This window comes from Hydra vulgaris, chromosome 07 (genome assembly GCF_038396675.1).
Source record: "Hydra vulgaris chromosome 07, alternate assembly HydraT2T_AEP".
Classification (NCBI taxonomy): domain Eukaryota; kingdom Metazoa; phylum Cnidaria; class Hydrozoa; order Anthoathecata; family Hydridae; genus Hydra; species Hydra vulgaris.
This window is the reverse complement of record NC_088926.1, coordinates 26147851-26171469: the sequence shown is the minus strand read 5'-3', so window position 1 is coordinate 26171469 and position 23619 is coordinate 26147851. Positions and strand designations below refer to the sequence as shown.

The 23619-nt window shown below is 28.4% G+C and overlaps 1 protein-coding gene across 1 annotated transcript in view; it reads left to right on the top strand.

The window, feature by feature from the left end:
• The window catches only part of LOC100204809 (neuronal acetylcholine receptor subunit alpha-10), a 38857-nt gene extending 22831 nt beyond the window's left edge, over nucleotides 1–16026 (top strand). The window contains exons 6-9 of the mRNA XM_065801490.1: nucleotides 6485–6583; nucleotides 6771–6934; nucleotides 10993–11278; nucleotides 15185–16026. Of these exons, the coding sequence (XP_065657562.1) occupies nucleotides 6485–6583; nucleotides 6771–6934; nucleotides 10993–11278; nucleotides 15185–15794 (1159 nt within the window). The 3' untranslated portion in view covers nucleotides 15795–16026. The remainder of the gene's footprint in view (nucleotides 1–6484; nucleotides 6584–6770; nucleotides 6935–10992; nucleotides 11279–15184) is intronic.
• The last annotated feature ends 7593 nt before the right edge of the window (nucleotides 16027–23619 follow it).

The following is a 23619-nucleotide window of genomic DNA, read 5'->3' as shown; positions in this document are numbered from 1 at the left end:
GGTGCATCTTTTTTATCCACACACATATAATTATTGTTACAAATAACAACTTTTTAGATTATAATATAGCATAATTAAATTGCGGTACATTTGATAAAACCATAAAATGTGTAACACCTAATATTTGCGGTAGCAAATAGAATTAGCCTCATCAATAATTATTTTCAGTTTACTTGTATATTTTGATCTGGTTATACGCATTTATCACTTAGTTTTTTATTATTATTTGTAAGTTAAACAAATACTGTGAAATCATGGTTCATAAAGTTTTTAACATTTGGTTTTAGATACCTGAATTTGAAATGGGACGTGGTTAGCTTTTAACGAATGAAGTATTAGCAGTAATCAAAACATATAAAGATACAGACTTATTTAATCCGAAAATGGCAAAGAAAATTAAAAGATCCACAAAAGTGGGTAACAATTACTTCAAGATTGGCAATAATTATGGAGCTTTTAAGAAAGTGGTGGCAAACGTAAACTTGATAATCGTATTGAACAAGTTATTGTACGTCGCGCTGGTGCTCAGCACATGACTACATCTCAAATTCGTGTTGATTTACAATTACCTGTAACTGTTCAACGTGTGAGACAAATCTTGCATGAAGATCCAAACACAGTTCGGAAAAGCGTAAACCAAGACCAAAACTTACTGTTCGTCATAAAGAAGTTAGATTACAATTTGAAAAAGAACACATGTCTTTGCAGGAAGAGTGGCATCAAGTTCTCTTTAGTGATGAAAAAAAGTTCAATATATATGGTCCTGATGGCTATCAATATTACTGGCTCGATCTTCGAAAAGAAAAAGAAACTCGAATGAGTTGTAACTTTGGTGGTGGAACTGTTAAGGTTTGAGGGGCTTTTTCCTTTGCTGGAAAACAACCACTGGCATGGATTTCAACAAAATAGAAATCACAGGACTACATTCACTTGTTTGAAATTAGTTTGCTTGAACATGGTGAAGAGTTCATGGGTGAAAGCTTCACTTTTTAACAAGACAATGCTGTTATCCATAACTCAAAGCTTACAAAAGCTTGGTTCAGAGAGAAAAATATTTACGTAATGGAATGGCCCGTATGCCGTTCAGGTCTTAACCCAATTGACAATCTATGGGGAATACTTTCTAGAAGGGTTTATGAAAATGGTAAGCAATATAAATCCGCATTGGAGCTGAAAACTCGTATCAGAGAAGCTTGGAATGAGATATCTAAAGAAACTATCCAAAATATTGTGACTAATATGTCAAGTCGCATCTTTGAAGTCATTAAAAATTCAGGAAGCAATACCAAATATTAAATAATCGTAAAAAAAAACATTTTTTGGGTTTTCTTGTATATAACGTTAATAAGGCTAATTCTATTTTCTCCACAAATTGAATACTTTTAATTTTTTTTCCTATTGTAATTAATTAAACGTACCAATTTATAAACTTTTAAATTGTATTAGAAGATAATAAGAAAAAGCGTAGATTTAATAACTGTTTCATTGCCATTTTTGTTAAATTAGAACGAAAAATAAAGGTGAGGCTAATTCTATTTTCTCCGCTGTAGATAAAAATGTTATTAATAAAAAATTTATCAATTTTATTATTACGTGAGTATTAAAGACAAAACATCAACGGTAGCGGTTTTTAATCTTTATATTTTGCATAACTAATCTTATATATTACAAGATCAATTTTTATCAAGAGATGATTGATCATTACCTCTAAATCAGTATTTTTGCTAACTGTACTGGTTTATTTGAATACTTTTGTGATTTTTTAGAGAAAAAACCATTACAAAGTTTTTCAGTTATTTTTTTTTTAATGTTTCAAATAAGCTTCAAAAGCAAAATGAATAATTGAGTTAATTACATAGCGTACTATACTTACTTCTGAAATATAAGATATTAGCATTTTGAAGCTTCTTTTTAACATATTCTAATATCTCTCTCTATCTGTTGAATAGATCATTTTTATTTTTCACTAATGCTTTTTTTTAGTAAGAGTCTTTACAACTAAACTTTTAGTTTCCACCTTTTAATCAAATAAAATTAACTAAATAAAACAGCATTACTTTTTCATCGACTAGTTATATATTTGGATTTATGTCTTTTAAGCCTAATAATATTGGATTATTAAACTTACAAAGCATATAGTAAGGAAAAAAGTTATTTAAAATCAAAGGTGATTTCTGGTATGCATTCAGTTTTCTTTTGAATTTTTTTTTACCTAAAAGTTTATACTTTTTGAAAAAGACCATAATGGAGAAAAAGTGTGATCTAAGCCCCAGAAAAAAGAGACAAACTCAAAGTTTACTGAGATTTACAGAAATTAGTGAAAAGGAAGTAGCATAAAAGTTAAATTATCAACTTAAAACCCAAACCGTGTGCAAAATGAAGAAAGCATTTTATAAAGGAAAGGACCTTGAAGCTAAGTGGATTGAAAAATGTGGTCGTAAGAGAAAAATAACTTCACGGACAGACTGGAAGTTGTAAAACTGAGCCAGACCGACATAAGAGATTCATGTAAAAAAGTTCGTGCTGTTTCTAAAGAGAAACGAGTGAAGACAAGTTGAATGAGTGTTAATCGATGATTGCTGGAAGCTAGATTTTTTCCTTACGGAAAAGAAAATCCGGGGCTTACTGAGCCTATGAATCACGGATGCATTTAATGGGCCCTGGTACACAAAACTGGAAAGATGAGAGCTGGTTAAAAGTCAGTCTTTCAGATGAGTCTACCAACCAAGTATTAGATGGCATATTTCAGAATGTTAATAGAAGACCAGGAGAAGAGTTCGCTGAAGTTTGCCTCTATCTGACAGTAAAATTCCCACGAAGATTATGGTGTAGGATATTATATTCTCACAAGGTAAAAGCCGCCAACAAATTGTGCAAGAGATAATGCGTGCAGAAAAGTACATTAAATTGCTTAGTACCCATTTGAAGCCTAAAATAAGCAACTTGTTACAGGATAGCACCTGTACTTTTCATCTGAAAAATACAGGTGCTATACCACTACACACATGCACGCAAGATATACGGTTGGATAAAAAAAAATAACATTGAGGTGCTCTCGTGGCCACGGAATTTCTCTGACATAAGTCGTATAGAGCCACTTTGGGATCATATTAAGGATAAAATTTATTAAGTGGCAATAACCAACAAATTTCTCATTGAAAGTATAATTTTTATATAATTTCATGAGGATGAAATCACGGATATTATTGGCAAGTTGCTTATAGGTATGCCTGATTAAATACAGACACTAAAGGTGTCCAAAGGTGGCCACACAAAATATTAAAAAGACATTCCTTCAACACCAATGTGTTTATGAGTACATATATATAACAGATAAAATATCTTATAAGGTTTCTCAACAAATACTTTTATTAATTTGTTAAGTACTGTTCATAGAGGCGATTTAAGGTGTGTTCCACTCTCTCCTTCCTTACTCCCCCTACCCCTCCCTCCTTTCAAAGAAGGTGATTTTCAAGTTATAGTTGGTTTTTTGTCTAATATAGTCGGCTAATCGGGTATTTGACACAATTCAGTTGGGTGAAATTTAGTTTGGGAAACCTTTTTTTTTAAGAACCAGCCGGTACTTTTTAAGGAGGAGGGGGTGCTATCCTTCCTCATTTTATTTGTTGAATTATACAAGTGATTGTACACCCACAAATATAAAGCGGTTAACAGGAATAAAAGGATAAAATGCACTCATGCAGTTTGATCTCATTTAAAATAACACAGTTTATTTTGAACCTAATTCTCTTTGGTACAGATACAGAGTTTTTTAAAGTTTGTAATTTTAAAGTTTACAAAAATTGTAATTTTAAAGTTTTTACTAATAGAAACTTTGACTATAAAGTCCCCTGGAAAATAATGCACGCTAATTAAGTTTCAGCAAACTTTTTAGTCTTGACAGTTACAGTTATTATAAAAGTATGATAAACATGCTCATTTATTTAATCATAAAAATTTAATTTAAAATCTTAAAAGTTATTCTAAGATTTAAGACTTGAATTAGGCCATTAATTTTTATGTGTCGCTGTTGTGTTTCCGTTTGCTCATTTCGTGGCTTAGTTATGACGTAAGCTTTTTTTTTTTCTTTGTGATTGACTTTTTGATAGTTCTGATGAAATTTTTTTATTGCGTTTGACTTTCTAATAGTTCTGAACTAGTTTCTGATAAAATATTTATTTTTTTAACTATTATAAAATTGTTTTTTTAATAATATGACCGGGGCTAGTTGCCTCAGCTTTTACTTTTTGAGCTCTGTAGCCTGGCAACATTGCGCGTTTTTTTTGTAAATATCAAATTGTAGCATATGAGTTTGGGTGACATATTCAAGTTGCATTCATTATGAAAAAAATTTGATGGCCACCAGCCGGGGCCTTACAAAAAAATTTTTTTTGAGTCAACTTACCTTGGGGCTGGGTAAGTTGCTTAAACTCAAAGTTTAAATTGTCTCCTTATATTTAAAATTAATGCCTAATGTTCTAAGTAAGTGTAATTTAACTTTTAATATCTTTTTTTTTTTTGTTAAGTAATTTCAGCTGAAATATTTTTTGTCAATATCATGACTATTAATAACGTTTTGGTGAGCCAAATAAGATTATTTCATATTTTGTGAACATATGCTTTTGTGAACATATATTTTTGAATCCCATCGCACCATTGTAGTTTTTAAAGCAAAATATAAGTATAGTAATTAAAAGTAAAAACAAAAAATTGTTTCAAGCTATCATTAAAATTGTTATACAATGCGAATAGTTACAATTCTACAAAAATCCTTACTATCATCACAAATAAAAAACAAAGACTTTCTTGTTACAGGGCTCATAAGCCCAAACTTAGTGCATTGAATCCAAACTTTCTCTAATTCGAAAAGCAAACTTTCTCTAGTTTGCTTTTCGAAAATATTTCAATACAAATCAAACAAAAACACTCCTCTGTAACAGAACTATTTCTACAATTCAGACTTTTTTCCATTAAGTATAAACTTTTTTTACCAGTTATAATTTCTTTTTTTAACATATTTTTCTCTTCTTTTTTTTATCATTTATTTTTTTTTTTCACTTTTATTCATCTTTCTATTTTCTTTATTTAAATATTTTTTCTCCATTTCTTTATTTAAAAATTTTTTCTCCATTTCTAACTTTTTATTTTTAGCATATTTTTAAACACATTCAAATTAGGTGAACCTGTCAGTATTGATATGATTCTATTTCTTTTATTTACAACTCTTTTTCTTGGTTTAGCTTTTTTGAATGATCTCAAATCTTCAAGCGATAAAACTACAATTAACTCTGTAGATGCACTATATACATCATTATCTGAATTTAAAACATCACGTGACTCTAAATCTTTTAAACAACCAGCTTTTATTATATCATTTTATGTTATTGTAAAGCCAGCACATTACATTATTTGCCAAGCCATAAAGCCAAGCTTATTACATAATTTGCATTTAGCTTTACATTATCTATAGCAGAGCATGGTTTCATAAAATAACGAGAATACTGAAAAAATTGAACCTCAGTCATCCAACAAGACGGGATTGCAGCTCCTGCAATTCCAAAAGAAGCACTGTTTAAAAAACACGCTTTAAATTTCACACTATGAAAAATAAAAAAAGGGTAATTGAATTTCCACTGGCAGAAACAGCAACTGCCACAGTTACTAAATTGCCTCTCTTAGCAGAAGTAAGACAATCAATTTAATGCTTTTTTGCGCTACAAGATCTGAAGTTTGAACTGTGGTTATACCAGTTTCATCCATGTTCCAAATATGTCTGCTTTCTAGCTTCAAACAATTAAGAATAGTTTGTAAATTTTTGTACAATTTTTGAACGTTTGTTGGATTGAAGCTGGAAAGATTAAATCAAAAAGTTTAAAATTGAAAATTAAGTTCATGTCCAATCGGAATCGAAATATGTGGCCAACTTGCACCGCATATATTTTGCCAACTAACCCTAAAAGAATTTTGGTCACAAAATGCCGAACTGATCCCTGAAAAATAAAAATAGTAAAAAAAATGTAATTAGAAAAGTCTAAGTGAAACATTTAAGACATAAATTAATTTAAGTTTACGTGTACTTGATGTTATTGCTTTTAAAAATTAAAAAAGTCAAAAAGTTGTAAAAATTACAAAAATATGGAAAAAACATATAAATCGTAATAACTCCTATGCGCATGTGCAAACTCCAGCAATACTACAATGGCAAATGAAATAGTCAGCTAAGGAGATTCTCTATGATTTCTGGCACTTTCTGAAAGAAGGTTTTGAAGATAATTGTAGTTCGTCAATTTACTCCTGCTACTAACTAGCCCCGGTCGCCGTATTTATTAAAAATATATATTTTTAGCATATTGTTACAAGCTTGATATCGTTTGTCAATCATAAATACTTTTTAAAAACACTTTTTATATAATAGAATTTTATAATAACAACACATGATTTTTGTTTTAAAAATAACATAAATAAATATTTACATTAAAAATAGCGCTGAAAAAGAATTCCAAGGACTGGACCAGTTTGGAAAAACTAAAGTGACTGTTTATAGTGATGGTAGAGTTGTATGGTTAATACCGAAAATTTTACGGTAAATTTTTTTTCAATTTTTTTCATTATAATAAATTATAATATTTTCATAGTCATGTGAAATTATTTTAGATTAATTATATTGTATTATATATGAGACTTTTACTAAAATAAAAAATAACAATGTTGTATACTGTTTTACATAAATTTTCTAAAGACATTATAAGGTATCATATTAAAACGTTTAGAAGCGCTTGCAAGCTCGAAATGACGTATTTCCCATTTGATAACCAAGTATGCTCGTTGACTTTTGGCTCTTGGGCTTATGATCAAACAAATGTTGATCTTTTTCCGCGTCGTCCAAAAGGAGATTTGTCATATCTCTCAAAAAACGGAGAGTTTATAATCGACGGTATGCTTTCTTTTTAACTTTAAGCTGAAAATTTTTGTTTACACAAAACAAAAACTTGTTTAGATTTTCTTAAAAAAAAAAATCTGTTCTATTTTTTAAACATGTGGCCTATAAATATTCAATTACTAAAAGCCATGGCGCATTGTACAGTATGCCAGAGGTGAGCAAAACACCACAAAACCAACTTCTATATTGGAGTAAATTCTTTTTATAAATGTAATCTAGAGACCCCCAGCACTTTAAAACTGATATAACGTTTTCTCGACCATGATTTATGAGCTCAGTGTATAAATTTTACCATGAAAACTGCATTATTTTACGTTTTAAATAATAGTCAAAATGAAATGGTTATATTTAAAAAGAAATATGAGGCCAGTTAAACAACTTTACAACATTTTAATTTTTTAACGGTATATATTAGTCCACAGACATCTTATATTGGAAAAAGAGGAAGAAATTTGAAAATTTCTTTTTTAAGCTTGCATTTTTTCAAAGTGTTTTTCAACTAAACCCATTAACATGCCCAACCTTTTTTTAACATTTACCTTTATAAAAGCAGAAAAACATTAGGCTGCCCAAGGCCGTTCATGTGATCAACCTTAAATTACACTCTCTTTTATATATTTAAAGATTTAAAACCAAATTTTCTGAGCTCAGCTGAGCGCAGAAGGTGTTAGGCTTTATATCATAAATGATATCCAATCATATATTTTGCTTTAAATAACTGAAGAAGATGCATAAAGAATGGTTTTAGATTTTTAATCATTTAAATCTTGTTAAAACTATTCATTTATTTTTTTTATGTTTCAGATATTTTTTGATGTACGTTTATGTTGGTTATTGTATTGTATAAATTATCTTTATATTTATATAAAGATGATTTATACAAGAGAAAATGTGTTATTTGTATTATTATGAGCAAAGAATATTTATTTATCTAAAAAAAAAAGTTTAATTTAGTAAAGAGAAATTAGTTTGTTTACTAGAAAAAAGGATTTTTAATGTCTCGTTTTGTTGAAAGCGAGAAAACTACATCATCAGGTTGATTGGAATCTTTGATTTGAAAACAGTATATTTCTGGAAAAACAGTATATTGTTTGTGAAAAATAATCATTTTATACACTCTAATATTAATGTTTTAAACTAAATTAACAGAAGCACTAAACAATGAAACTCTTCAGGACCCAAACAAACTATGATCTTATAATGAAAATGCTTTGCAGCTATGATACTAAGATGTCCAGAATGAGGAGGAGTTAGTGAAGAAGTCAAAGACTCCAATCAACCTGAGGAGACCAAGAAGCTCTTGATGTACTAATGTATGATGTATGCCATTACCTTAATGCTTATTTATAAAACAAAATTTAATTAATAAAGTTCAATTTTATTGAACGTTTTATGTTTATATTCATAATATCAAAGAAATTAAGTACACAAAATAAATAAAAATAAAGCAAAGATCGTGTGACAACCCATGACTACACCTAAAATGACTACCTGTGCAATCATAACCACTCCTGGAGACCTATTATACCCAAATTTAAATTCTCTAACCTCAATTATCTATAATCAGGCATATTACCGTACCATCCAGTTTAAAAACGATTGGTACATCCCAAGACCACCCTTAACTACATCTAAAACAACCACCTGTATGTCTGTAACCACTCCTAAATACTAAATATGCTCAGATTTAAATTCCCTGATCTCTATAAATATATTTAGTCTTACAACATGTCCTATTTAATTGAAAACCATCGGGATTACATTTTATGTATTATATTATAATATATTTATTATATATATATATATATATATATATATATATATATATATATATATATATATATATATATATATATATATATATATATATGTATACATATATATATATACATATATATATATATATATATATATATATATATATATATATATATACATATGTGTATATATATATAGTGGTATACATATATGAAAAAACCTATACATATATATAATAAATATATGTATGCATATATATATATACATATATATATGTATGTATATATATATATATATATATATAAATATATATATATATATATATATATATGTATGTAAATATATATATATATATATGTATGTATATATAAATATATACATATATATATATATATATATATATATATATATATATATATATATATATATATATATATATATAAATGTATATATATATTTTTATATAAATATATATATATATTTTTATATATATATATATATATATTTATATATATATATATATATATATATATATATATATATATATATATATATATATTATATATATATGTATATATATATGCATACATATATTTATTATATATATGTATAGGTTTTTTTATATATGTATACCACTATATATATATACATATATATATATATATATATATATATATATATATATATATATATATATATTGTCAAAACATAACCATTAAATTTTATAAATTACTATAAAATCGCTTGATATAGTGTATACCACTTAATATAATTAATGAATACAATTATGAATATGTCAGAACTTACAAATACATTTCCAGATTGTTAAAAAGATTGTGAAGAAAAAACCTCGAGAGTTACACCAAACATTGATGCGTTAACGTTTCTGAAGATAAAAAATAAATGCTGAATCAACTGCCAAAGAATAGATGACCTCCATATATTTGTAGATTTTTCCCTCCCTCCGTTTTTTTTTTAATTATTTTTTATTTTATTTTATTTGTTCCATGCTGCTTCTTTTTTTTTTTTTTTTATAATATTACAATTTTACAAATTTTTTTTTTTATAAAATTAAATTTAAGTTAAATATTAAAAGATTATATAAAGCTCGTAAAGTAATATCATTAAATAAAATATAATAAAAACAAATATGATAAACAACATATAAAAAAATAAACATAAAAATAACAAAATTAAAATAGAAGAATTATACAAATTAATAAATAAGTATAGTAAATAATTGAATAAATTTTCGATTTTTTAAAATTAAATATTATTTAAAATTAAAATATTTTTAAGAATTTTAAAATAGGTAAAGTATATTTTTAGTTGGAAAAATGAGTTTTTTTATATTAAATTTAGAGAATCAAAATTACAGTCTGAAGAAAAATCTTGTTTGAGAAAAATATTATTCCATAAAAATGGTCCGCGAAAAAATATAAAATATTTTCCAAAATAAGTTTGAGAAAATGGTTGCCTAATTAAATCATCATTCCTTCAAATATATTTTTTTCGATCTCTTTGCAAATACAAGTTATGAAAAGAAACGGGAGATGAGTGGGTCTTATATTTATACATAAAGCAAAGTGTATTAAATACATTTAACTCTATATTAAAAGCTTCTATTTCATATAAAAGAACTTTTACAATCTTTTAGCCTGTGAAATAATAAAAAAAAATTGATTTGAAGTAGAAAATATACGATTTGCAAATTAAAGCAAAAATACCCTTTAAAAATGCCCCAAGTTCCATGTGTTCAAAAGAAATTCGTTTTTGAAAAATAATTACTTTATTATAAAAAGCAATCACATATTTGAATGCTGCATTTGATATATACAAGGATGACATCATACTAAAATAGTTAGCTGCAGGGGCTTCTGTACATACATCGATTAAATAGGTAGAACATATAAATAGTATTGCTACATCAACTAAGGGTTTGGGTTATGTCAGCAATCGTTTTTTGTTTGTTTTTTCTGAAAAAATAAAGCGCACATTTTTTAAATAAAGCGCACTAAATGTGTGGGGAAATTGCGTCTTTAGATACATATGATCTGTTGTATGTATGTATGTATGTATGTATGTATGTATGTATGTATGTATGTATGTATGTATGTATGTATGTATGTATGTATGTATGTATGTATGTATGTATATATGTATTTATGACTGTATATATATATATATATATATATATATATATATATATATATATATATATATATATATATATATACATATATATATATATATATACATACATACATATATTAAGTTTAATCGTATCGTTTTAGGTTTTGAAGTTAGACGGACTTCAGAGATGTTTAATTGTTGTCCAAACCCGTATGTAACTTTGAGTTATTACATCTCACTTCACCGAAGAGCCAAGTTTTACTTGTTTAATCTAATTATTCCTGGAGCTTTAATAGCTATTCTGTCGTGTTTCTCATTCTTTCTCCCTCCTCTTACCGGGGAGAGAGCTGGATTGGTTATAACAAATTTTCTTTCTTTATCTGTCTACGTTTTGATTGTCTCAGATTCTGTTCCACCAAGTTCTGATACAGTGCCATTGTTGGTTAAGTAAGTATAATTAATTTTAGTCAAGTATATTTTTAAATAAACAACTAATTAAGAAAATAAAAAAACAATTAATAATAGAAAAAATTATTATATTGCGTTTAATATTATACTATTCGTTGTTAATTTTATTACTTTTTCAAGTTGTCACTTGTTAGTTAGAGTAGTTTTACTAGGTAGTTCTTATTAGCTTATTATTTATACAGCATCCAGTTCAAGTTAAAATTATTTGTTTATGAAGTAAAGTCTATTAACGTCTTGTATCGCATTTAGCCCGATTTTAAATGTTGTCCCCAAAATATACCTGTATACTGTTGATATACATGTAAGCAATAATATAATTATAGTTGTAAGAAACACTAGTTCAAAAACTGCAAGTGAAATCGATGGTTATTAATTTCACTATGACAACTTATTCATTGTTAAATTTTTCTAGGTAAATTAAATATTATACAAGTTACAAATCATACAGTATTTATCAACTCGTGTTTTTAATATGTCTAAGCTTTCACTTTTAATGAAGAAATCAGATTTTATTTCATACTGGTGCAACTGTCCTAATTTTGAAAAATTTTCCTCTTGTGTTGGGTTAAACAGGTTTTGGAGAAAATAGAAACTTCCAAATATACTTCTAGATTATCAAAAAATATTGTTTAAAAGAAACAAAAGAACGATCCAATGGTGTCGTTGTATGTAAAGCCAGATTACCAAACGTTGAGGCATTTATGCTTCTGTCGACAAAAACGCCGAACCACTGCCAAAGGATGGTTCACCTATAAAAGTAACATACATATAAATATTTGCAGATTTCCATAAATCTAGACGCATGCTTCCACTCTTTTTTATTTTATTTCAATGTTTTTAAATTTCATACGTTTAAATATTTTTATTGAATCTTTTTTGTCATTTACTTTTTGCACATTTTTAATTTAATACAGACTAGCCATTAGAAAAATAAAAAATGGAACAAAAATTTAAAAATCTATTTAATATCTAAAGTAATAATACATACTGCTAAAAATATATGAATACGTTATAAAATAAAATGATGAATTTTTTTAGATTTTCTAAAAACGGATAATGGTAGAGACAACTCAAATTGGGCAAAACTATTTTATTCTACTAATAAGGTCCACAGTCTCAGTAATTGATCAGCTTTACGTGAATAAAAACTCAGGAGTTTTGCTTAAATTTTTAGTCACGTAAAGTTAAGCAATTTTGTCAGTAATTGTTCAACTTTACTTGAATAAAAAGTTAATCAAAATTCCTAAAATTTTTATTGACGTAAAACTGACCAATTACTGAGTAAAAGCAATTGCTTATTTTTATTCACCCGGCCTCATAGAACTTAATAAACGTATGGAGTGGTAATATGTCGATAATAAAGAATTATTATGCAGTACCTGCATTGTTAATATAGCTATGTATAAGTGAGTCGTAAATTAGAATAAACATTTTTTTTGTTAAAGTAATATTTGTTTTTAAATAAATTTGCAATACTTTTAGCAACTTTAGAGCTGATGTAGTTAACATGTGGTTTCCATGTAAACATGTGGTTTCCATGTAACATTTTCATCTAAATAAATTCATAAAATCTTTGAGGACTATTTTTTTTTTATATTTCAACTTTGTCTATAAATAATTTAGGTGAGAATGTTGGCATTTGGGATATTTTTTGATGAAGAGTCATTTAGAATATACTTTGTTTTGTCAACGCTCATGATTAATTTGTTGCATTTAAACCAGTTTGGTATGTGATTAAGCTCTTTCTCCCTCTTTCCCCCATACCCGCGCACGTACTTTGTGGAGGACCCCTTTTTGTTATTAGTAAATTTGAATTCTTTTTTCTTATAATATTTTTTTACCATGATTAATGATCATTATTATTAATAATAATTTTTTAACCATAATATGGAAACACAAATAGCCTTATGAAGACTGTCCGGAAAAATAATGACCGATGGGATTTTTGAAATATTTCGAAAACCGCTTATTGATTTTGGTTATGATTGTTATTATTTTAAAGAAAGTTTATCTCCCTTAATAGTACAAATAGTATAGCCGAAGTTTGATTGTAAAAAAACAAAATTTGCAAGTAGAAGTAAAAAAGTTTTTTGTTTCACTCTTTTAATTGCAAACAAATTTCTAGCTAAAAAGTATTTAAAAAAAAATTAAGTCAGCCGTATCATCAAATTTTAGCCACCTTAAAAATTGTAAAAATTGTTGTCTTATAGCTCATGTGAGGTTTCCAACCTAAATTGAGAAAATTGTGCCATCTTTTTTTCTTTTCTTTTTTTTTATGTATTTCGCTGTTAGTATATAAATAAAATAATAAAATTTCAATGAGACTTTTATGTTACACAAAGAATGTATATAAAGCAGACAGGGGCTCAAAGAAGATACGGATGACTGGAGTCACCACAATCTTTTCGTAGAGCCCCTTTATAATAACATTTAAAGCCCACGTGGCTTTTGTAAGTTAATAATAAATAATTTTTAAAAAAAATACAACTTGAAGAATATTCGTTAAAAACTCATATATGCATACCTACACATATACACATAAACACACACACACATATACAAACATACTTGCATATATGTCAAAAATAAAGGCGATGCAATTTCAATAGTCGTTTAAAAGAGAAAGTGCTTTTCAAATTTTTTATAATGTTCTTTTTCAAATGATTTTCATAATGACGGGCCTTGGCTAATAATTGAGAATATTGACACTTGTGATTTTATTCTGCTCAAGTGAAAGTTACGGTTGGTATTTGACCGAAGCTTGTATTTTTGTCAAAACATCAGAAAATATTTTTAGCAGCAAGTTATTCTTATATTCATACACAAATATTATTTGAAGCGAATTAAGTTTTGATATATTTAGAACATTTATGTGTTTCATTACAGGGGAACGGTTTTCTAATCTCTTTAAATAGTTAGCTGCTTTACATGCGTAGTTTAACATACATGTAGGCTCTGTAATCTTATTAGTTTAGTTTTGTGTGTTAACCCGAACAATATTAGCGTAGGAGAGACGATAATGAACAAGACTGAAGTTTAGCATTTTGCGTGATTTATTATCAAGAAAGGCTCTAGCTTTATATAATACACTTATAGCAGATTACAATTTTGTTTTAATGAGACTAATACTTTTTTCCATGATAGGTTCTCATTAAATATTACTCCCAAAAATCTTACTCAATTTACTCAGTTAGATTTTTACTCAATTTAATTCATTTTTATTGATTGACAGTTTTGGTAACTTTAAGAAAAGATTAGTTAGTTGTGTAATTTTATGGAAGAGAGTAAAACTTGTTTATTCACAATTTAATGATAACTTATTAGCTATAAACCAAATTATATTAAACAAATTAAACAAATAAATTTGTTAAAGCTTTCTAGTTCAGTGTTCATTGTTTTGAACAATATTTTTACATCAGATTTGTTTTAGAATAAATTTGTATCGTCTGAATACATAGTTGAGAATATTTTATGAGAAGCTTTATTTATATCATTAATATATGTTAAAAACAACAAAGGTTGAGTTTGATCCCAAGATTGATCCCTGTGGGACTCCTCAAACAATATCAAAAGCTTCTGATTCCTCCAGGACAACAAACTGTTTTATATTAAAAAGATAACTTTCAACCCACTTATATATTTGGCCTTTAATACCGTAATGCTTTAACATTGAAAGATAAATTCCGTGATCAACAGTATCGAATTTTTTTAAATTAAAATAATACATTTCAATATTTTATTAAATTAAATATTTAACTTTGATAATGCATCACTTGTTCTAAACTTAATTTGTATTGCAAAATTTTTATTGTTGTGTTTTAAATGCTTAAATCATATTAAATTGTAAATATTTTTAAATTTACAGTAAAAAGAATTTTACTTTAGATTTTATACAGTGTTAATGTGCGAAATCGGTCTTGCGCTAATGTCGAATTGCGTAATTATAATGGTAGCTGCAAAAACAGTCCCTGTTCCTAATATTGTAAGAGCAATATTTTTTAACAACCACATCCATAACTGCATCGAGTATATGAAAAACAGGTTTTTTTCTAAACTAAAAACGAAAAAAAACTTCAATAGAACAATTTTTATTGATGTTAAAGACGATCTTGAAAATGATAACAAAAGAAAGGAACCAAAAAATACGTTTATTATGATAAAAGAGCGACTTTTTAATGCAAGAATGACCGTTTGCAATGACAAGGTTAACAATACGGAAAGCAAACCTCTTCACCCAAAAGTTGAGTGGACAACGTCGCAACAATCCAACTTACGACCTGAATGTGAAATGCATTACAACATTGGCAAAGAGGATCAAAATAGTTTAAACAGTATAAACCATTTTTTTGCTACTAACACTATGGAGCAAAAGATTCGACAAGATTGGGAACACGTGGTCAGAAAAATTGATCAAATTTTTTTTGTTTTATTCATGGTTTTGATTACTCTTAGCGTGATTATTATTTTCTCTGCTGCTCCAAACATTCATTTTTAAAGTTTCATTTTATAGAAACTGAAAACCAACCGTCATCATCTAAATATTTTAAAATTTCTTTTTTGGAGTTTGCAAATGGTGTTAATTAAAAACAGATGTAAAAATTTCAAAGTTGCTGATTAAAATTTCTTTTATTTGTGTAGTCCCAAAGTTATTTGATTTAAAGAGTTTATTTATTGTTTAGTACATAGTAATAAAAAGTTAATAAGGTATTTAATTATTTGTTTAATCACTGAGACTATTTATTCAATTTTATTATTATTCCTCTTTATTTATAATATTTCCTTAGAAAACTCACAGAAGACAACAAGGTACTAACTTTAAACTACGGGATTGAAGCTTTAGGGTACTCACTTCTTTTATTTTAATCTAAGTTAATATAAATCAGTGTAAACATAAACAAATTTACAAACTTTGCAGACCAGAAAAATAATTTTGCATCTCAAAAATATTTGTATTTATTATCAGTAAAAAGAATATAGTTTTTTAAGACTTTTAAAAACGGAAAACAAGATTGATAAATTAAAATTAGGTAGAACAATTTTGTTCCAAAGATATGGTGCTCGATTGTTCATACAAAATTGATTGAACTTTGTTTGTCAAAAGAGTTTAATTCATTAATTATTATTTCGTAAAGTATAAATATATATAGATTATAGGGTGAAAAGATCTTTAAAAAAAATGACCGACGATGGTAAAGATATTGTAACACAGTTTTAGAAGTTGGAGAGAGTGGGGCACTTTAGAAGTTGGAGAAAGTGGGGCACTATGATTCACTTTCAGTTTTTGCTTCGCAACAATTTTTTTATGACTCTTTTTTTTGCTAATTATTTAAACTTGTATAATAAATTTATATCCACAAAATTAAATTTAATAATTACCTTAATGTAACAGGTTAAACTTGTGAGACTTCTTAAAGTCAAATTAGAAATTTGACTTTAAAAAATCTCACCTTGATCATAATTTATAACTTGATACAAATTATAATGCTCATAATTTGCAAAATAAAAATTTAAAATGGCTGATCAAATTAGATTCTCTTAAAAAATTTATTTTGTGACTTGAGTTGTGACTTAAGACTTAACTTTTAACAATAAGCTCTTCAATAGTCTGCAAACATGCAAAAACAAACATGATACTCATAAGGTTAGAAGCTTTAATTAAATTGTTTATATAGATTTAAAAACAAATTTGGTTCTTAAATTTGACATTGTGGAACACCAGATTTTATTTCAATTACTCATCAACAAATCATCAACAAATTGCTTCCTTCTTGTCAAGTAACTTTTATACAATTTTATTAATTTACCATTTATTCTAATTCCTAAAGTTTAATAATTCCTAAAATTTAACCTAGTGGAACACCAGATTTTATTTCAATCAGGTTTTGTTTTGAAAATCATGAACAAATTTCATCCTACTTGTCAAGTGACTTTTATAGATTTTATTAATTCACCATTAATTCCGTAGAATTTAAACATGTTAACTAAAATTTTGTGATTTAATGTTAAAAATACCTAATGTATATAGTTATTTGCCAACTATATTGGAGATTTTATGGATGAACTATATAATTGATTGCTAAGTTGAAAAAAATTTTTTTTTAAACCGAATAGATTCTTATATAAAAGTTTATTCAAATTTATGTAGTCATATGTTTTATTGTATAGGGTAGATTAGGGTAATATGAGCAGCTTTAGCGAAAATTATAATATTTTCAAAAATAATTATGCTGGACCCAAAATTTTTGCGAATAAACAATTTTTGGGGGTCCCTTCTCATGATCCACTTAGATATTTGGGCACCCGAAATTTTTTCCTAAAAAATTGAGGCTTTAAAAAAGTAGCAAAAGTGTATATAACCAAGACCAGATTGGTAATATAAGCACTTTAAATAGCTCAAAAAATAACATTAATTAAGTAAAAAAATACCAAACTGACAATTAGAACTAGTTTTTAGAATATAATGATATGTTATTAACAAAACTCATTATTAAAGGATCAAACTTTAAGCCAGCTTTTGTTGAATATTTGCTATGTTTTCCGCAACAACAAAAAAATAGTTCGTTATTTTTTCAATTTTATTACCTCAAACCTTTTAACTAACCATGAGCGAGAATAGTTTTTTTCAGACCGAGACGAGACCGAGACGAGAAGTTAGTACTTCTCGTGAGATCGAGAACGAGACGAGACGAGAAATTTAACAATTTTTGAAAACAAATTTATCAAAATCCAAGTAAAAAAAAAAAAATCTAAACATGGTTTTGACAAATAGACACAAATTAAATTTGTCAAATGTAAACAACTTTTTCAAATATTAATTCAGAATTTTTTTGCCAAACTTTTCCAACAAGACAATGTTTTCTCTGATTAAGATGATTTTTTCTACTTTTTCTGGGTGTAAGTTGTGTCTGGATGATCGGACAACATTTCCACCTGAGCTAAAAACTCTCTCTGATTTAGTTGAACTTGCTAGAATAGCTAAAATTTGTCTAGCTAATGAAGAGAGTTCTGGCAATGTATTTGAATTCAATTTCCACCAATCAAGAATCGAAAAGTCTTTTTTGGCATCAGGGAGATATTCATACAGGCACATTTCGCTCAAAATAGGATTCAGTTCAGATGTTGGCTCTTGTGTTTCAAGTCTGACGTTTAATTTGCGCTTTAGTTTTGAATTAGGAGACAAATCTGCTGAAAGGACGCTGGCAACAGGTTGGCACTCAACATTATCCTTAACCTGTAAGGCTAACCATTCTTTTGTTGTTTAAAATTTTTTGAAGAGCTTCAAGTGAAGTCCCTTTAAAGCAGGATTTAAGTAGTTTGCTGCAGCACTCAATAAGTTTCCAGTGTGACAAAGAGGAAATCTTTCCTCAATGCAGCTTTTCAAGTTTTTTGCATACAAGACACCGTAGCCATTTTTTCCATCCGTCTCAATAAATTGATCAATTTTGTCATGGATTAAATGAAAAGAATCGGCGACAGTGTTAATTGTTGGAATAGACTCAGCCGACCACGTTTCTATAGCTTCTTTAAGTGGTGCCAAAATTTCTACTGCTCCCTCTATTGATTTCCACTGTGATGCACTGATGGTCTTTGAAGAAAAAATATCTTCATTTGCACATAAGCTGATAATTACACTCTTCAGATGTAGGGCAGAAGCCATGCAATCCAGTTCACTATTCCATATTGTGTCAACAGATTGGCGTAACTGTCTAAAATTGATTCCTTGAGCGTCTGATTCTGATTCAAGCAACTCAGCTGCAACTGTTGACTGGTGAGTTAAAGAAGCTAAATCTTTGCATGTTTGCAACGCATCATCCATTCCAGCAGTCAATCCAAATGAGTCGCGAACTTCACATTGCAAAATATGATTGTTGCCCAAGTATTGGTCAAGGCGCTTTGATAATTTGACTGCAAGTTTCATGTTTCTTGCCTGGTCGTTCACGCAGTACATTGGCGAATCAGCAGGCAAACCTAGTTCTTCTAAGAAAGAATCCAGCTTTCCTTCAATTAAGATACCTGTGTGTCTGCCTGGGAACTGTTGGACATGGGGTGTCCAGTGATGTAGTCTCCAATTTTCGTCAATAGCGTGAAAAGTTCAAGAGATGTAGCTGTCCTGAGCTCTAGAAGTCCAAAGGTCAGAAGTAAATGCAGCACTTTTTAGATTTGGCGTAATCTCCTTATTATGCTCTTCATTCCAGCTTGAACTTCTCTTGACCGAATTGAAAGCTTTCTTGAATATGTTGTTCTGTGATGAAGGCTCAGTTTAGGGTTTGCAATGTCAAACAATTTCTTGAAACCTCTTCCTTCGACTGCTGAAAAGGATGCCAGATCAGTGCAAAAGTAATCCAGCATTGCAGAGTTAAACTGTTTTTGAATGGAATTGTCTTTGTCATATTTCGACTTTGTTTCAAGCATTTCGACCATGGTTCGTTGTTTCTTTTTTAGAGGAGGAAGAAGAGAGTCGTCAGTTTTTTCAGAATACTCAACGTAATCTTGGCTGTGTTTTTTTTCGAGGTGACGATGAAGTCAGCTTGTGTTTCCATCTTTTGTTTTCAAAGACTTTTTGCACGTCTTGCATTCAGCACCGTCACTTGTTTTTTAAAAATATCTCCAGATTTTGTTTTTTCCCGGTGACATTTTTGATCGTCGAAATGAGGCAAGAATATTTCTTTTCAATATGAACAATATGTGTCAAGTTGAAATACTCGGTAAACTAATGAAATTAAGTCGAAAGTGCAACATTTTATACAAAAATTTTTTGTATTTAAAATCTAATTAAAAATATTTAAAATCTAGTTAAAATTTTTTAATTAAATTTTTTTTTTAAATCTAATTAAAAAATCTAATTAAAAATTTAGTTAAAAATTTAATTTGTTTTTGTCAAAAACAAATTAAATTTTTAATTAGATTTATTAAAATCACGGAGTCAAAATATTAATTAATTAAAAAAAACAAATTATTAAGCATTTCGTAAATTATAATAATTTTTAATTTGGAAAATAATATAATATTTAAGTCTCGTTCTACTTCTTGCAAGAATTTCTCGTTTCTCACGAGAAGCCCCATTTCTCACGAGAAACGAGAACGAAACGAGATCTCGCTCATGGTTACTTTTAACGATAAAAATTCAAATTTTTGGAATTTAAATTACCGAAAAATATTAAATATTGTTAAAATATTAAAATTTTTTACTATGTATTGTTTTTATTCAAAAAACGATTAAAACCACAGCTATTTTAGGACTTTAAACTAGGTAATTTCAATGATAAACACTGGGCAATTTGAGCATGCTCACGTTACACAAAAATGGCATCTTTAAATAAAGTCAAAACTAAATGTTTCTATGCATTGTTTTTTAAACAAAAATGGATTAGACTTTTAGCTAAAATATTTTTCTTTATGAAAAAAAATTTTTTTTTATTTTAGCACCAAAATTTCGCGCCACAGATTTATTCATGCGTGATGATATTATTTTACCAAAGCAAAATATTTAATACGTTTTAAATAGATGATCCCCGTTAATAACTGCAAATGAATTTACGCTAATTGTGCTGATTCTTGTTATCACCACATAAAGTCGATTCAAAAAATACAAATCAATATTAATTTCGCTGCTTTCATCAAAAAAATCTTTAAGTATGCTCATATTACCAAGGTGTTCATATTACCCTAATATACCCTATAATTGTTTTTGAGATTATCAACTTTGTTGAAAAGAAAAAGATAGGACTATAGTTACTAACATTTTAAGTAAATTTTTTAAAAAATTGTATGATAGGATTAGTTGTAGAAAAAAAAAATCTACATAGAATTTATTTCCAGCCCGAAAACTTAATGTGTCCATGCAAACAGAAGTTTAAAATAATTCCTCCTAGGACCAATTGATGAGGCTGATTTTTCGGTACTGGCCTTCATTTTTCTGAGCGTTTTCCTCCATAAAATGAGACAGCGGCAGTTGGTCAAACTGAACTTTTAAAGTTAATTACGGGTGAGCTAACACAGTAACTAAGATGCCTCTACTATATTACAGACAAAAATAAATACCACTATTCATCAAAAATATTAAATAGTGTTGATAACAGAAATTTCACTTTTGCTAGCTCTTGCTTAGAAAACGAGTCGTAAGGCAGCAGGACATGGAACAGATTGTACTCATAGTCAATTTTATAGAGGTTTGGGGGTGTGACTCCAAAGAAGGTGACTTTCAAATTATAGTAGGTTTTTTAATGAACATAATCAGCTAGTTGTGTACTTGAGTCATTCCAATCGGGGGAGTTTTAGTTTAGAGGAGCTTTTTTATTTATTTTTAAGAAGTCAGTCGGTACTTTTTAAAGGCTCACCTCTCCTCCTCACCATCATTATTTATTCCTAGAATCACCTCAGGTTGCACTAGATTACATGTTACCATTAGCAAGGTTATCGTGACGATTATACGCCTGACTTGACAAACTTTAATTTTTAAGTGAGCCATATCAAGGTACGTTGTTAAAAAAGTATCATTTTACTGTATTTAAAAAGGTAATACTTTAGTTATATTTAATATTTTAGTTATATTTAGAAAACCTAAAACTATTCGAAAAAGCAAGTGGTTCAGTGATCAACGCCTCAAAAACCAAAGGTCTTGCTCTTGGGGGTTTTGATCCCGAAATTTACACACAATTGGACAACATAGAGTGGAACAATGACACCGGTTTCAAAATTTTAGGTGTCACTTTTTACACCAGACTGAGCGATACTACCAATTTCAACTGGCAAGTAGCTCTTAACAAAATAGAGAAAAAGCTCAAGTTTCTGGGACTGCGTACTTTGTCACTTAGGGGAAAGACTAATCTGATAAATACGCTAGCAATGTCAAAAGTGTGGTTTCTAGCAAACGTTTTGCCCACTCCCGAGTGGGTAATAGAGCGTTTGCATCGAGCCATTTTCGAAAATCTGTGGCAAAAGACCAATTTCAACCCGGTCAAACGAGAGATACTTTTCTTACTCGTCAAAAGCGGGGGTCTCGGAATTTTATCACCGAAGGAGCAAAGTCTTGCGATCCACCTCAAAACGCTCTTTCAAATAAAAGAACGCGAAGAGGTCAAAACTCACGATTCTTACTTTTTTTTTTTTTTTTTTTTTTTTTTTTTTTTTTTTTTTTTCTTTCTCTGTTTTAATATAATATAAGATTTTACAACTTCGTAATATAAAATTTCAATAAATAAAATAAGTAAAACAGATAGGGGCTCAAAGAAGATGAGGATGACAGTACGTTATCGCAATCTTTTCATAGAGCCCCTATAACAAGATTTCAAAAAAATATCGTAATATGTTAATGCGTAATAAAATTTCGATAAAATATCGTAATAAAACGCGTAATTCGCTAATAAAATTGATAAGCAACCAACAAAAGTAGAAATAAAACAAAAACAGATTTATGAGAAATTATTCAAAGTATGATTAACCAAAAACATTTCTTATATTTTAAAAATTTCTTTTTTTGTTAAAAACTTGAAGGAACTTAACGAATTTACCGTGCCTTTGAATCCTTTTTGAAAAGTATTCCATACTTTTCAATTCGTACCTCATTCCGTACTTACTACTTTTCAAAGTATTGGGTGGCAAGTTCACTTGTTAAATTTACTAAGCAAAACGAAAGCTGGAATTTTTTAAGGCAAAACACGTTTCCAAAACACTGGGACAACAAAATGTCTCAGTACTACAAAACTACAATTGAAATCTTAGATAAATACGGGTCCCTCTTTAACATCCCCCTAAAATCAACAAAAAATTTTTACTTAGAAGTGGCAAAAAACAAAAAGACAGTCGTGCCAGCAGAACTTTTCTGGAACAGTTCAACAAAAACAACAATGCCGTGGACCCAAATTTGGAAAAGTAATTTTACCTACCACGCATACGGACCGACGCAAAACATCCTCTTTCGATTTCTCCATAACAGCTTACCTTCTGCTGCCTTGCTTGCCAAAAGCACAAGGCAACAGATCGTTAAAAACAACAAATGTAAAACTTGCGGAAAAATTGAGGACAATCTGCACATATTTGCCTACTGTCCTCCCTCTGTTACAATATGGGAATACTTTAAACATGTATACAACTCCTTGACATCTCAAAACAACTTTTCTTCAATAAATTCCATATTCTCGATTGAGACTGCGAATTTATCGGAGAAAAACCCTACCTCGCAGCTGCTGTTGACAGTCACTCAAACCATTATGAGTGAAATATGGAACAGCAGATGCCATCATATGTTTGACAATTCAAATATTGACCCAACGGCAGTGATCAGGATAATTACCAGAAACATCAGGAATATTATTACTTTA